Below are 15,206 nucleotides of genomic sequence, written 5' to 3'. Positions count from 1 at the left end.
GACTGCTGGAGAACAATCCAATAATGATGGTTGTATAGTAAATGAATATCCTTTTAAAGACAACAAGGATCAGTTGCATGGAAATATGCGCTTTCCTGCATTGATCAGGTGATGAGCCGATCATCAACATGGGTGTCACAATAATACTCTGTGTATATACTGTAGTACAGCAGCAATTCAAGAGAGGAACATGCAATGTTATACTAACAGTACTGCTAAAAGGTGAATGTTTTATTTCACTGTTTGAGCACGACAAACTTTCTTCCGCCAGTAAATGCAGATGCTTTACATTTACACATCATTTAAAAATGAATGCTACGTCACACAGAATGAGACAAATTTCCAAAGATTCAGTGGGACAGAGTTCAGTCATGTTCTACATTTCACCATGCTGTATCATGACCTACACAGATACTGTAGATACAATTGTTTGCATTAGGATATATGAGCATAATACACTGACATAATAAAAGATGAAACAGCAGACCCTGACAGTGTCAGTTCATGTCTTATAGGTGTTGCTGAACTGCTCGTGGCAGAAAAAAAGTGGGCACTTGCATGAACAAAATGGCAAGATGAAGTAGTTAAGCAAGATTCTTCCTCCTCTTGCTGAACATAATCCAAGCAAACAGAAAACTGAAGTTAACTGAACAAATATCGAGCCTAAAAGATAAAATAAAGATGATGCAACACTGATGACTCTTAGCTTAGCGTGGACACAGAGAGCCTTGCGGATACAGGAAAGGTGCTTATGAGAGCAGCAGCACGCTCTGTGGCTGGAAAACAGGGATGTTGTCATGGCCCGGCGCTCTAGTAAAGTAGGATTCGACGTTCGATGGCCTTGCGGCAGATGGGGCACTCGCTCATTCTGTCTCCACAGAGCTGACAAGTGCCATGACCACACATGAAGATCATATTCTTTAGGCGATCCAGACACACGGGGCACATAGTCTGAGTGGAAGGCAAACATGTTAAATGAGCGATTACTGCATAAAATTGCATATGCAGAAAACTATTAGAATTAGGGGTTAGAATCTTTGGTAAGACAGTGAATCGATTTGATTCATAGGTTTTCTATTCAATTCAAGAACAATTTTAGCAAATTCAGAACATTTTAATTTAATAAGTCAGTCTAATAGTATTATTGAAATATGAGATACTATGGAAATAAAACACTGAATGGCCTTCACTGTAATCAATTAAATTACCACTGATTCTTATTAAAGAGCAGTTGATTGTCTTTTGTTGTTTGATTAAAGGTGGGGTATGTATTTTTTCAAAAACGCTTTAGAAAACGAGTTGAGTACCAAAACAAACTTGTAGCCAATCAGCAGTAAGGGGCGTGTCTACTCATGATGCGGGGGAAAGCGCTCGGTGCACAGGACGGACATTAGCCGAGCGATGACAGAAAGATAGAGATGGCGAATAAAAAACAAAAGAGGAAAATGTCTGTGGAACAAAAGAAGGCTTACACGCGTCTACACCGGACGCGACAGTTGTCATGTTGCGCCAGCTAAAGTCTGACTACACTGGACGCAACAAAGCGACCGTTGAAAATCATATGATCAGTTTACTCACGGGATCCAGTGTAGACAGCATTATTAGTGGTTATAATGAGTTCTATAGTATTTTGTCGCACCTCGCCGCTCACGTCCAGTGTAGACACGGTGTTACAATAAGTAGGACCAGTGTAAATATCAGGTCAGCTTTCCAGCACTGGAGAGAACTGAAGGAACAGGAAGGCATGCGATCAGATGCCGAGGTTGCTTTGTTTCTTCTCGATACGTGAGTAACATTGGTTTTGCTTTGTTTCACAGAACTAATCATTGCCGTACGTATGTGTGGGGCGGAGCTATCAAAATAGGGGTGAGACCTTTTTGGGGTAGGGGCGTGTTTGTTTTGGTGATTTCAAATATCAACATTGGCTACCAGAAATCACTTACCCCTCCTTTAATGTTAAGAACATACAGTAGGCAGCAGCAGGTATATTAGGCTGCTGTCACTTTAAGACCTAATGCACATTTATGTTCTCTTAAGACATAACCGATGACATGATACTTGTCAACACAGTAATTCTGAATTGACGTTGCACTCATCTCCATTAATTTGTGCATGTTACTAATGTTCAAATATTTTACAATATTGAAGAAAACATTACAAAAATGCGATTCATTCCCTTTTTAGCATTTTTAATAATTATTGACCAAAAATTTGATTCACTTAAAATTCACATTTCAATATCGATGCAAACGCATTGACAGAATTTGTTACACTAGTTGCAATTGTTACACTCCTACTATAAACTGCAATGCTCACCTGCTCTTTGATATCCTGCAGCTGCTGTTGTAACTTCTGTACATCTGCATTGACATTAGTGTTGTCTTTGTCCCTCTGCAAGGCTGGGATATTTCCGCTGGCTGAAAGGCAAAGCAGAGACAACTGAGAAAAGTATCAGAGGTTCAATAGCCAGTCATGCAGATGGTGAACTTGGAGCCCTGGGCCTCAGCATTTGCAGATCCCAGGGCCTTCTAACTTGTCAAATATTTACAGAGGAATTACTTGATTCTAAAAGCTCTATGCCTGTTCTGGCACTTTACATGGTTTATATGTGGCACCCTGGTGCGGGAGCAACCCACAGCACTGAATCGCAGCAGGCCGCAAGCAGGCCTATGGTCCCACTTGACGGCCTCTCCTATTCGTGTAGTGCAGGCCAGAGAGAATGACGTATGCTGGGGTGGAGATATGGACTGAGAGCCCAAAGGAGCAGGAAGGAGTTGTGGCAGGAAGAACTTGGGGTGAGGAATAGAATACTTACACCAACTTAGTGCCAGATTGTTGGGCTGGAGAAGATCCTGCGATCCCCCTGCCATTGAGTTAGAGCCCCCTGCTGAGAAGCAACCAGTCACAGTGTTATGTAATGCATGCACCCCTGCTGTTGGCTCGGGGGCCAATCCAGCCAGGCCTGCAGCGTTCTCTAGTTATAAATGTTCTTTAGAGGGAGCAAAGGGAAGAGCAAGTTAATGTAAGTTTTTGACACAGCTGTTGTGTGTTCATCAAGGTATCCATCATTTACGGCTGCGGAAGTGACGACAGTCACTATTATAAACTAAAGATTTTAAGAAGGGATGCACTGATATTACAATTCTGGCTGATATTAGTAAGCCCACAAATACATCTATTACTATATACAATTTTGAAATTTAAACATCTCCAATAACAGCCAATAAGCAATATGGTATCAATATATCGTGCATCACTCATTTTACGGTTTTCATTCAGTGAAAAAAAAAAAAAAAATCATTTACAGCAAAAAGGTTTTAGAGGCCGCAAGTGTTGAGAGGCCTGAAATGAAGATTTTTATGATGGATTAGTATGAAAGAAGAAGACAGACTGGTTAATTTTAAGCCCGACAAGTTGGGAAAAAATTAGATGGATATTCACTAAAGGGGAAATTTATGGCGGCATAGTGAGAGACATTTCTTGGCTTCAGGGGTCTGCTAACAAGACTGGATCATTTCCACTAGGTCATTTAACAGTCCCCCAATCTTATTTTCCAAAAATGATGTAGAATCTGTCTGACAGCATCATTAGTGGATGTTTCCTGTGTTCATATTCAGGTTCTTCTTAGTGGAAATTAAGTTCTAGGCCCACGTGATGGGCCACAGCCTTCAGATGCCAGTTTATCACGTCCTCTTTTAGAGTGAGGAGCCTCTTGTATGTGGGGACTAAAGCGCTCTAGTCTTTAAAGTGACTGAAGCAGAAGAGAATCCCATCTATGGTGGCATTTCTCTCTCATTGCTCCATCTACATGGAGAAGGGGGGAGTGTGTTAGGTCTATATGGGATGCTGCTTTGGTTTTGTGTGTGTGGAAAAGTGGCGCCTTACAACAAACAGAGCTCAGGCACTAAAGACAGACCGAGATAAGAGCTAAAGGCTACATTCCTCTGTTGACTGGACTGTGTGTGTGTGTGTGTGTGCGTGCTTGTGTGGATCAGCATGTCTGTAGGTCAGCAGAGATGTCAGCATGGATGGATGTGTTAGACATCTAAGCGAGGCTAAAAAGAAACAGATCCTCCTCTCTATAAATAAACACTGTAAAAAAAGTGAACTTACACCAGTATCCCTTTGAACTCAAACTAAACCAACATAAAGAACATGGGCAGTGTCATGATCACATACAAAAGGAACGATGTTGCAACAAAGAGTGGTGAATCACAACTCAAAATAAGATGGGACTAAAATAAATCTTGGATAGCCCCTTTAACGTGTCCAATTATAGAAATATTCGATGTGTTCTGTGAAAAATGAATTCGGGGGATTCATTTTCACTCGTCTGCGTGGAGTGACTTCCTAAAAATCCTTATAACTTGTAGGGCATGTTACGAAGACATTCCAGAGCAGTTACAAAGCTCATTCCAGGGTGTTGATATTATGCATTAAGAGGAGGGGCTACATGTCTGATTTGAGTCATGAAAACACATTTGGGAAATAACAGATTAGTCATAACAATGGGGAGAAAAAAAGTGCGTGGGCAATAGAAACAGAGAAGCACCAACTAAAGCCAACATAAATATTAAACATGAGAGACATGAGAACCAAGGCAGAGAGGAAAGAGAAATAAAAAACGGGAACGTGTGGAAGTTCACTCACTAAGGTCCTCATCATCAGTGGCATCCTCCATACCTTTCCCTCCACAGCACAAAACGAAGGGAGTGCGGCGCTCCACCACGGCGCGACACTGTACACACTTTTTCATCAGGCTGGCACAGTCTGCAGGAACACACACAAAGTACAGGGTTAGCTTCTAATCCTATATCTGTCTCCTATATATGTATATACATACACGCATACATATACACACACACACACATATACATATATATATATATATATATATATATATATACATACAGTGAGGAAAATAAGTATTTGAACACCCTGCTATTTTGCAAGTTCTCCCACTTAGAAATCATGGAGAGGTCTGAAATTGTCATCGTAGGTGCATGTCCACTGTGAGAGACATAATCTAAAAAAAAATCCAGAAATCACAATGTATGATTTTTAACTATTTATTTGTATGATACAGCTGCAAATAAGTATTTGAACACCTGAGAAAATCAATGTTAATATTTGGTACAGTAGCCTTTGTTTGCAATTACAGAGGTCAAACGTTTCCTGTAGTTTTTCACCAGGTTTGCACACACTGCAGGAGGGATTTTGGCCCACTCCTCCACACAGATCTTCTCTAGATCAGTCAGGTTTCTGGCCTGTCGCTGAGAAACACGGAGTTTGAGCTCCTCCAAAGATTCTCTATTGGGTTTAGGTCTGAGACTGGCTAGGCCACGCCAGAACCTTGATATGCTTCTTACAGAGCCACTCCTTGGTTATCCTGGCTGTGTGCTTGGTCATTGTCATGTTGGAAGACCCAGCCTCGACCCATCTTCAATGCTCTAACTGAGGGAAGGAGGTTGTTCCCCAAAATCTCGCAATACATGGCCCCGGTCATCCTCTCCTTAATACAGTGCAGTCGCCTGTCCCATGTGCAGAAAAACACCCCAAAGCATGATGCTACCACCCCATGCTTCACAGTAGGGATGGTGTTCTTGGGATGGTACTCATCATTCTTCTTCCTCCAAACACGTTTAGTGGAATTATGACCAAAAGTTCTATTTTGGTCTCATCTGACCACATGACTTTCTCCCATGACTCCTCTGGATCATCCAAATGGTCATTGGCAAACTTAAGTCGGGCCTGGACATGTGCTGGTTTAAGCAGGGGAACCTTCCGTGCCATGCATGATTTCAAACCATGACGTCTTAGTGTATTACCAACAGTAACCTTGGAAACGGTGGTCCCAGCTCTTTTCAGGTCATTGACCAGCTCCTCCCGTAGTTCTGGGCTGATTTCTCACCTTTCTTAGGATCATTGAGACCCCACGAGGTGAGATCTTGCATGGAGCCCCAGTCCGAGGGAGATTGACAGTCATGTTTAGCTTCTTCCATTTTCTAATGATTGCTCCAACAGTGGACCTTTTTTCACCAAGCTGCTTGGCAATTTCCCTGTGGCCCTTTCCAGCCTTGTGGAGGTGTACAATTTTGTCTCTAGTGTCTTTGGACAGCTCTTTGGTCTTGGCCATGTTAGTAGTTGGATTCTTACTGATTGTATGGGGTGGACAGGTGTCTTTATGCAGCTAACGACCTCAAACAGGTGCATCTAATTTAGGATAATAAATGGAGTGGAGGTGGACATTTTAAAGGCAGACTAACAGGTCTTTGAGGGTCAGAATTCTAGCTGATAGACAGATGTTCAAATACTTATTTGCAGCTGTATCATACAAATAAATAGTTAAAAAAATCATACATTGTGATTTCTGGATATTTTTTTTTTAGATTATGTCTCTCACAGTGGACATGCACCTACGATGACAATTTCAGACCCCTCCATGATTTCTAAGTGGGAGAACTTGCAAAATAGCAGGGTGTTCAAATACTTATTTTCCTCACGGTATATATATATATATATATATATATATACACACATACATACATATACACACACACTATATTTGAAACGAAGGCCTCCACATTTTCAACAAGATCAAAACTTTGAAATAACTGTTGCACACAATCTACTACATGCCTTCTGTAATCTGAGGTATTTTTGCCTCATATGACCTCAATATTCTCATATATTTTACTATATGAGCCGTAAAAGCCATTATACTCAAAATTATACTCAAATGCACATATGCAAACTTCTTAGAAAATATTTAAAAGCTCAACTGTTTACTGGTTCAATTACCAGTTCCATTCAATAATACCAGACTATTATTTCATATGCCAGGTGTTATAGGGTTAAGTTAGCTTGTTAAATAGTCAGAAAATGAAGTAAATACCCATATAACAGGAGGTTGCAGTTTGAGGTTAAGGCAGAAAAATAGCAATAAAACCAAACTGAAAGGGAGGGTCTTACTGACATGTGATAAATGATAAAATAGAGAGAATGAAACTCAGGGGATCTGGTAGGAGGGATGTTAGCTGAGAGCAAACAATTCACTGAGCTTCAACCTAACCTCTCGAAGACATTTCATCACAGTGATGTGCTTCATTTTTTGTTGGATTTTCCCAAGGTAGAGTGTGTTTGTTTATAGTTTAACATCATGCCAGCTACCACGGCTCTATTTGTGGTGAGAAAAAAATAAAGATATAGACTTTTAAAATTGACCTTTGATTAAAAAAAACAAACAAACAAAAAAAAACACACTAACCCAAGGTAAAAGTGAATCTCAAATTTGTAAAGCACTTGTCCATGTTCTAATTCGCTCCAAAACTAATAGGACACAATAACACAAGATATTATATTTTGTATACCGAAAAAGCCTACTTTTAGTTAACTTTTTTTGCATTGTGACATGCATGACAAGTGCATTTTAACCCTAAACTGTCAATACTGTAATGCATTCAGACAATTTTCTTAAAAATACAATGATTTAAAAAAAAAAACTAACATCAAAGACAGTATACAAATGGTAACAAATACTACCATCATTTATGAATATATCTGAAAAAAGCTTTTTAAATATTCATTTTGAGTAATAAAAATTAGATGTCGCATTACAAAAATTATAATTGTGGAGGAAATTGTGCTTGAATGTCAAAAAAATATTCTCGCAATTAATAAAATGGTCCTATGGTCCTATGGAGTGAAATAAGACCAGGGCGTGTTCTAGATGAGTTTTGAGAGATTCACCCATATTTTATGCTCATCCGGTATGTGAACACCTAAATGTCAGTATCTGTATCACAGTCATGTGATGTGTGATATTCATACAAGCTAGATGACAGAAAAAGCTTTTTTTTCTGGATGAGAGACAATCACATGGGGCGATGAGAGAAGAGGTGTGGTGTGGGAGAAGAAAGCAAGCTGACTTACTCTCACAGGCACACATGTGACCACAGGGTTGGAAAAGCACAGCTGCCTTTTTATCAGAGCAAACCACACACTCCTCAATCTGTGGGTGAGAAAAAGAGAAGGGCTAACTACGGCACATGAGAATATATGCATGCACAATGAAACTAGTGAGGTGGGTTTCTGGACCTTGGTTCTGGACTGGACCTGTTCCTTACAAATGAGACACTTCTTGACACGAGGCGAGCAGAGAGAGCAGGTAGCGATATGACCGCAGGGGCCAAAAAGCGTGTCTCTTTTCATATCCGAGCACACCATGCATTCCTCAAGAGTCTCGTTATTACTGTTTAGAGACGGGCTACGGGAGCCAACCTGCCCACTGAGGACAAGAGAGGAAGATGGAGAGAGAACAAAAACATTGATTGAGATATACAGTGCAGATGGATTAAAGGATGAATAGCAAAATTAATAATTAATGAATAGCAGGAAACACATCATGAAGTCAATTTTAAATGTTTGTAGTGCAAGCTTGAATAGATGCCCTACTGTTTGGGCAGATGTGCATACCTAGTCTTCTCTTTGTGGCATTTAGCAAGGGCCTTGCAGAGACTGGGGTCGGGGCACAGGTCCAGAGGAGACTGGCCCTTCTTGTTACGGATGGTGAGGTCAGCTCCATTGGCCGCCAGGAAGCAAGCAATAGAAGCTGCACTCTTCTTCTCAGCCCCCTGAGTGCCCAGTCCCATAATTAACTGTGAAGATTCACCACAAACAGAGTCAAATACAGCAGATTAATACAGCTTATCTATTAAAGGCACAATTACCCATGTTGAAGTTTAATTAATTAAACTACGCAATTAAAATGAGAACAGTGCAGCCTACAAAAAATAAATAAAAATCTCTTCAGAGAGAATTCTATATTCTATCTATTATCCTTATCTATTTCTAAGGCCTATGAAAATACAAACTAACTTACTTAACTATACATAGGACTAGTTAAAATAGCTCCTATGAGCAGACCACTACTGTTTCTAATGAAAGCGTTTGATTTCTACTTAACACACTGTTTTCGTTTCATCACTGAATGAAATATTTTGATTGAATCCTCAGGGATTTATGCCCCTCCACTGAAAGCCTACGCAACCAAAACTTTGATGCTTCGAAATGTTAAAGACATAGTAAACATAATCTGTATGAATTGAGCGGTTTAATCCAGGTCTTCTGAAGAGACATGATTGCTTTATATGATGAACGGATTTCATTTAGGCCTTTATTCACATAAAAACACTGATCAATGCACATACATAGAGCTCATCAAATATGGTACTACTTGCTTTACATGCAACAACAAATCTACTTGGTTGCTTGCGAGACATGAGAGGACAAACCCTATTGGTTCCCATGAGCTCAAAAGCAATCATGTCTCTTCAGAAGACTTTGATTAAACAGCTTGAGTCATATGATTCCGTTTACTAAGTCTTAAGTTTTGGTTACCTAAGACTTTCAATGGAGGGACAGAAATCTCGCTAATTTGTGTTGAAGATGAATGGAAGTCTAATGGGTTTGGAACAACCCAATAAAATAGTGATGTCCCTTTCAAAGGTGCTTTCTGTTGGTCAGCATGACGAATTTGCAGGACCAACTTGAACACCAGCGAAAACTGCACAGGGAACTATTTAGCCTTGGTAGGAAACTACTGATTGCACAAATTCCTACATTTCTAATTCCATGTTCAGGGTTTCTCTGAGTTATCATTTTCCAGATAAAAAACAAAATGAACCCACTTAACCGAAAATCACTGTTAAGCGATATAAGCAACATTAACAGTGATGCTTGTCTTAATAAACACGACTAAAATAATAATTAATTGACTTCTGCGTAAAGAAACAAGAGCCCCATTCATGTCCATGATGTAATGTTGGTTTAACAGATTAATCTGGAGTGATGAAATGCTATAGACCATATTGAGCTAATGAAAGTGGGCAGATCTCGGCATACTGATTACTTCAGTGGAGTGTTTTAAATGGATGGCCCAACTCTCCATCTGCTGCATGTGGTAAGTGTGATGGCTTGATAGGGAGAGAGATTTGTCACACTGTTTGTGTTAATAAATGGCTGACTGCTGGCCTGGAAGCAGCCTCACGTCACACAACGCTTGATTTACGACAGTCGTGGAGAGGTGATGATGTGAACTGGCAGGACTGGGGTCAGGCGTAAGAGGAGCTACAAAGGCTGTAAAAGATAGGGTGCACGGGACTGGCATCGTCAGTCTGTCTGGTGTCAGACGTTATGGTGAGAGTTTCTGACAGTTGATCCAGAGTATATTGATAGCATAATGTGTTAATGAAGATAAAGAAAGGCTGTGGGGATGGGAGGTCACAGATAAGTGCTGTGAAACACCTAAGAAACAATGGCACTGATGGAAGAATTCAAGTATAAAACCTGCAGATCAGTTGTTCTGATGTGATCCATTAACTTTACCCTGTTTGAAGGGTTTACATATATACCCTCATCCCTCATTTTTATGATCTTTTTAAACATACAAAGACATCCCAAATCAAAATAAACTACCTAAAAACTAAATTATATCTTCCTTGGAACACAAAATTGGATATTAAATAATAGGGGCTGGATGTTTCAAGCTTTAAAACGAGCACAGAAGTAGCATAAAAGGATTATTTAAAAGGTCTATTGTTCTTCACTAAAACATTCTTTTGAAATGTTTACAGTTAATTGGTTCAGTTATATTTTCTGTGAATCTGTTGATCTGATTTATGATCTCTACACAGTAGTTAACAGCTCAACTGAAAGTGAAATTATCAGTCAGATTCAGTCTGTTCCTCAGACAAAACTTAGTCATAGATTACATTTACTGGTCACTAGTGTTGGGGGATATGCTCAATTTTCATATCCTCCTATCATCAGCCTTTGAGATCGCTGATACACAATACTATCGCGCTAATTTATTTAATTATTTATTTACTTGGTTTCATTGCCAGAAAGTGAACCAAATCCAGCATAAGGCTAAAAGTGGGATAATGTTTTTAGAATTGCAGAATTCAGTCAGCAAGTGCACGCTGAACAACTAAACTCCACCGTTTCAGCAATGACTCATCTGAACGCCTCTGATTGGCCATTGCATTCATAAGCTCAGCATAACTGTATGTGATTGGTTATAACGTGCAACACTGTAAAAATGTGGAAAAAGAAATATAATGGAACAAATAAGCCCTAATATTAATTAGATAGTATTACAAGCCTGATAATAATAATAATAATAATAATAATCATCATCATCATCATGCTATCATCAAAGGCATCAGCCACAGGCGATATCTATGACTATCTATCTGTGTCTATCAGCACAACCCTACTGGTCACATTTTTTTTGTCTGAAAATTTTAGTCAGATTTTATTGTAAATGAGGTAGAAGTTGTTTTGTGTTCTTGAGAGGAAAAAGTAGCTAACAATTAAATAATTTTTTATTTACCGGTGAGAAGTCGTCATTTGCGATCCAGAGACTTCTCGCATGATGGATGGAGTTGATGAATTAATAATTTCTTTATGCACAAACGGATTAACAATCTTAAACTTCTGGGTTTATTTTGCATCAAACTTTAAGCAAATAGTGTACAAATAGTAACTAAATGAATTCTAATTCTATTTTTACACAAAAATAAAACATACTTCAACTAAAAAGTCTTGGACAAACTATGCAATGTTTTCAACTTCACATCAAACTGCTTCTGTTTCACACAGACGTGCATGTTCGGCTAGTCACCCTGAAGCCGTGCATCTTGGGAAGCGGAGCTGCGTGGAAAATTACAAAAAATGCTGTGCACACCTCCACGCGAAATGAGGTCATGCGGACTCAAAGTGAACTTCTGCCAATACCGCTATGACGTCATATTTCCCGCGCGCACCCAAGCGAACTTGTCAAGTCACCTTTATTTATATAGCGCTTTTAACAATACAGATTGTGTCAAAGCACTTAACAGTATCAAATTGCAGGATAGAGTGTCAGTAATGTACAAGATTAAACACTAAATTTTCAGTTAAAGGCATTTCATTATTATTCAGAGATGTCATTGTCTAACTCAGTTTAGTTTAAATAGTATATGTGCAATCAAATTGACGATAATTGCTAGAAATTAAGTGGACACGTCGATTATAAATCAGCCTCAAGACCAATCACATGAAATCTAGCCACACAGTTCAGTATGAAGTGTTCACTCTCTATACTGTGTCACATTTGGGATCATTTAGGTATTCATTGTATTTTAAATCTGCTCTGATAGAGTTCATAGGCTGGGTAATTTGATTGTAAATGTCTTGATTAAGCTGCTGTCTACCAAAGCTGTCTTCTTTCTGCTTTCTCTCCTGCCACTCAATTTTCCACAAATATATGCAATCCCAAGAAAGGCGATGGGATAATCAGCGGAGAATGTCTCACCTGAAGGATTGTGTAGTATATAGGACACTGGACTGCAGTGGAACTGTGGCTCATTGGGCCGGTTACTCATGTGACAGCAGGGAAATGGCTCTTATAGCAGAGTACCATCTATCATTGTTAACACAGGGACAAGCCTGAGAAAAGCACTTACAGTTGCAGAGTATCCACACTGTCTCAATGTTTTACTACTTGTTACTTAGAGCTCTTTTTTGGGATCTGTGTCATTTTTTGACAAACGTTCGGTTGTTTGGGTTGTGTGAAAGCGATTTCGCAAATTCAGGAAATCGCAATCAAGTTCGCTTGAAAAGGTGGTTTGGAATATGGTTAATGCTCCTTATGTCTCTGAGTAAATCATGTTTCATAAAATTATGAATGTTCATTGCACGGAACAGTAGTTGGATGTTTCCTTCAGGATGCTTAAACCGCAGAGATGCACAGAGCAACAAAATGTATCTGTAGGGTCTTATGATTTCCGTGATGCAAAAAATCTGGAGAGAATCGCGACGTTAAATCATAAAAACGTACTTTACAGTATAACATGGAATGACAAAATTTGGCAAATTTTGAAAGAATAAAAAGTAGGGCAGTACACTTTCATGATTTGGACTAGTGTCTGTGAACATTAAAATGCAGAAAGAGTATTTAAATATAAAGTCTGCATGGTTTGTGTGTCACAGCGCTCTAAAAATATGATTTCTGGTAAACTTCTAATAAATTGTTAAATTTCTAATAAATTGTTACATTTTATAAGTTGTATTATTTCACTTAATCAGACCTACCGCAGACATTATTGAAATTAAATTTAAACATTAACGGAATCCAGAAACAACGGAAAAATCGAAAACAACGGAATTTGAGAAAAATAAAACTTATAGGGTGCTATATCTGTAATATTTTGTCATGTATGCTTTAATAAATAAATTAATTTAAACTAGCAAACAGCTTTCAGTATTTGCCACTTCTAATCAAGAACACTGCACTGAAAGTGTTTACTACATGACATTGTTAACCTAAAGCTTTTATTGAGAACACTTGTACCGTTTATATACTTCTCTGTACATACTGTGTTTTTGGAGGGCTCCCAGGGCTCCACTTTGCTGACGTCCTGCATGTCCTGAAGTTGGCGCAGCTGGGACAGAGTGTGGTGACGCAGAGCCTCGTGCAGTGGTGTGTCTCCGTCCTTGTCTTGCACGTCCAACTTTGCTTCAGCTCGCACCAAGAGCTGGACACAAACAGAGGACAGAATTTAACCAGTGTGTTCTCAGCAGTGGAGGACTTAATCATGCTCACCGATGCAGATGAACAAGCTAACAATGACATCTAAAGCATGTGTCACATTTCATCATGTATTTATATGACAAAAAATAAGATAAAGTGTAAGGTGTTAGACACAATAAGCATGTTTGTTTGGTTAATCCTTCTCAATAGACTATGCCAATACAGATGCTTTGAAAAGAGGAGAGTTGCAATGCTCTTATGTGACCACAAGATGGTGCTTTAGCTACCACTGATTCCCCTTTTCCACCCCCGCTTCCCATACCTCTCCTGGCATAGTCCAGGACTAAATAAATTCAATTGGAGGGGATAAATCTGCAGAACTCCATGCATTTAAATCTTTAGCTGGAGCACTTAGCTACATTGCTTCATCAATGCGCTTGTGTTGAGTAGGAAGCCAAAACACTAGGTGAGGGGTGTAGATGTCAAACATTGAAAGGAAATGGAAAAAAAACAAAAAAAAACAGGGGAAGACAGAAACACTTACTCGCACTATCTGGGTGTGCTGACGTTCTACAGCAAGGTGCAGTGCCGTCTGCTGGTTAACGTTCTGTACGTCCAAATTGGCACTTCCCTATGGAGCACAAAGAGAAAGAATAAATGCTTTCAACTTTAGCCACTGTGATATTTACATTTTTATAGATACATGATATAGTGCCTTAAAAAGGAAAACAAAAAAAGTGATAGTGGGTATTTATTTACATACCAAAATAAAACATTTTTTCACTGAGGTTCAGTTAAGTCAGTACCAGTGTCTCTCCTCAACTACTGAAGATAAATCGCTGCTCATGAGCATGCCTTCTAGTCCCATAGGTTGTGTTAGGAAATGTGAGCTAATGGTGATTTGTATTCAGATATTCCCTGACTGAAACCCCATAGCAACATCTCTCTGCACTACTGCAGTGCAGCTCTACAGTGGTTCGCAGGCTGAGGCTTAAGTCGCTGGTGTGAACCTTTTCTTTGTCTCTCCCTCTCTTCCGTCATGGCAGGTAGTTGACAAAGGGCTGCACTGAGCCAGCGCAGCATTCTCATAACGCTGCTGGAATGTTGCAATAACATTGTTACTGTGCCGCGACATAACGCTGAGCAACAGTGTCATGCTGTACTGTGGTGTGCGAAGGTGAGGCGCTGAACCACTTTGGCCAAATTAGCACATGCAGAACAGAAGAATCCTGCCTGTTTAAAACAGTTCAGCTCGAGACCACTGGGTTCTTGCAATGCATTGCATCCTATTTGCATTGAATTAAACTAGCCCCACCCAACAGGCAGTAAAGTGGAATGACAGGAAATGCCACGTATTTGGATTTCTACTTACTAAAATCCAAATGGGAATTCTCCTTTAAAATTCAATAAAAATTAAAAAGGCATTCTTTATTCAGTTTTCAACAATGCAAAGCTCTGCCATCAACGTTATATATAATATATGAAATATTATTATCTACATGAAATACCCCCCAAAAACATTCAATTCTCTACCTTAAGAGTCACTGTGACTGTACAGTGCACCTAGTACAATGAGAGCTGGGCTACTTTCTCAGCTCTTCTGGGTACCTAATGAGACAAACTGCACCAA

General features: G+C 39.4%; 1 protein-coding gene across 3 annotated transcripts in view; it reads right to left on the bottom strand.

Moving 5' to 3' along the window:
* Window positions 1-210: 210 nt before the first annotated feature.
* mib1 (MIB E3 ubiquitin protein ligase 1) overlaps window positions 211-15,206 on the bottom strand; it is a 63,060-nt gene continuing 48,064 nt past the window's right edge. The window contains exons 14-22 of one of the 3 annotated variants that reach the window (XM_058745470.1): window positions 14,121-14,207; window positions 13,422-13,580; window positions 8,476-8,657; window positions 8,098-8,287; window positions 7,933-8,011; window positions 4,651-4,770; window positions 2,816-2,887; window positions 2,317-2,417; window positions 211-951 (exon numbers count right to left, since the gene is read on the bottom strand). In XM_058745470.1, the coding sequence (XP_058601453.1) occupies window positions 811-951; window positions 2,317-2,417; window positions 2,816-2,887; window positions 4,651-4,770; window positions 7,933-8,011; window positions 8,098-8,287; window positions 8,476-8,657; window positions 13,422-13,580; window positions 14,121-14,207 (1,131 nt within the window). In that variant the 3' untranslated portion in view covers window positions 211-810. The remainder of the gene's footprint in view (window positions 952-2,316; window positions 2,418-2,815; window positions 2,888-4,650; window positions 4,771-7,932; window positions 8,012-8,097; window positions 8,288-8,475; window positions 8,658-13,421; window positions 13,581-14,120; window positions 14,208-15,206) is intronic. The other 2 variants (XM_058745479.1, XM_058745488.1) reach the window with 2 other exon arrangements.

Source organism: Onychostoma macrolepis, chromosome 02, assembly GCF_012432095.1.
Source record: "Onychostoma macrolepis isolate SWU-2019 chromosome 02, ASM1243209v1, whole genome shotgun sequence".
Taxonomy (NCBI): Eukaryota; Metazoa; Chordata; class Actinopteri; order Cypriniformes; family Cyprinidae; genus Onychostoma; species Onychostoma macrolepis.
This window is presented reverse-complemented; position numbering and strand designations above follow the sequence as displayed.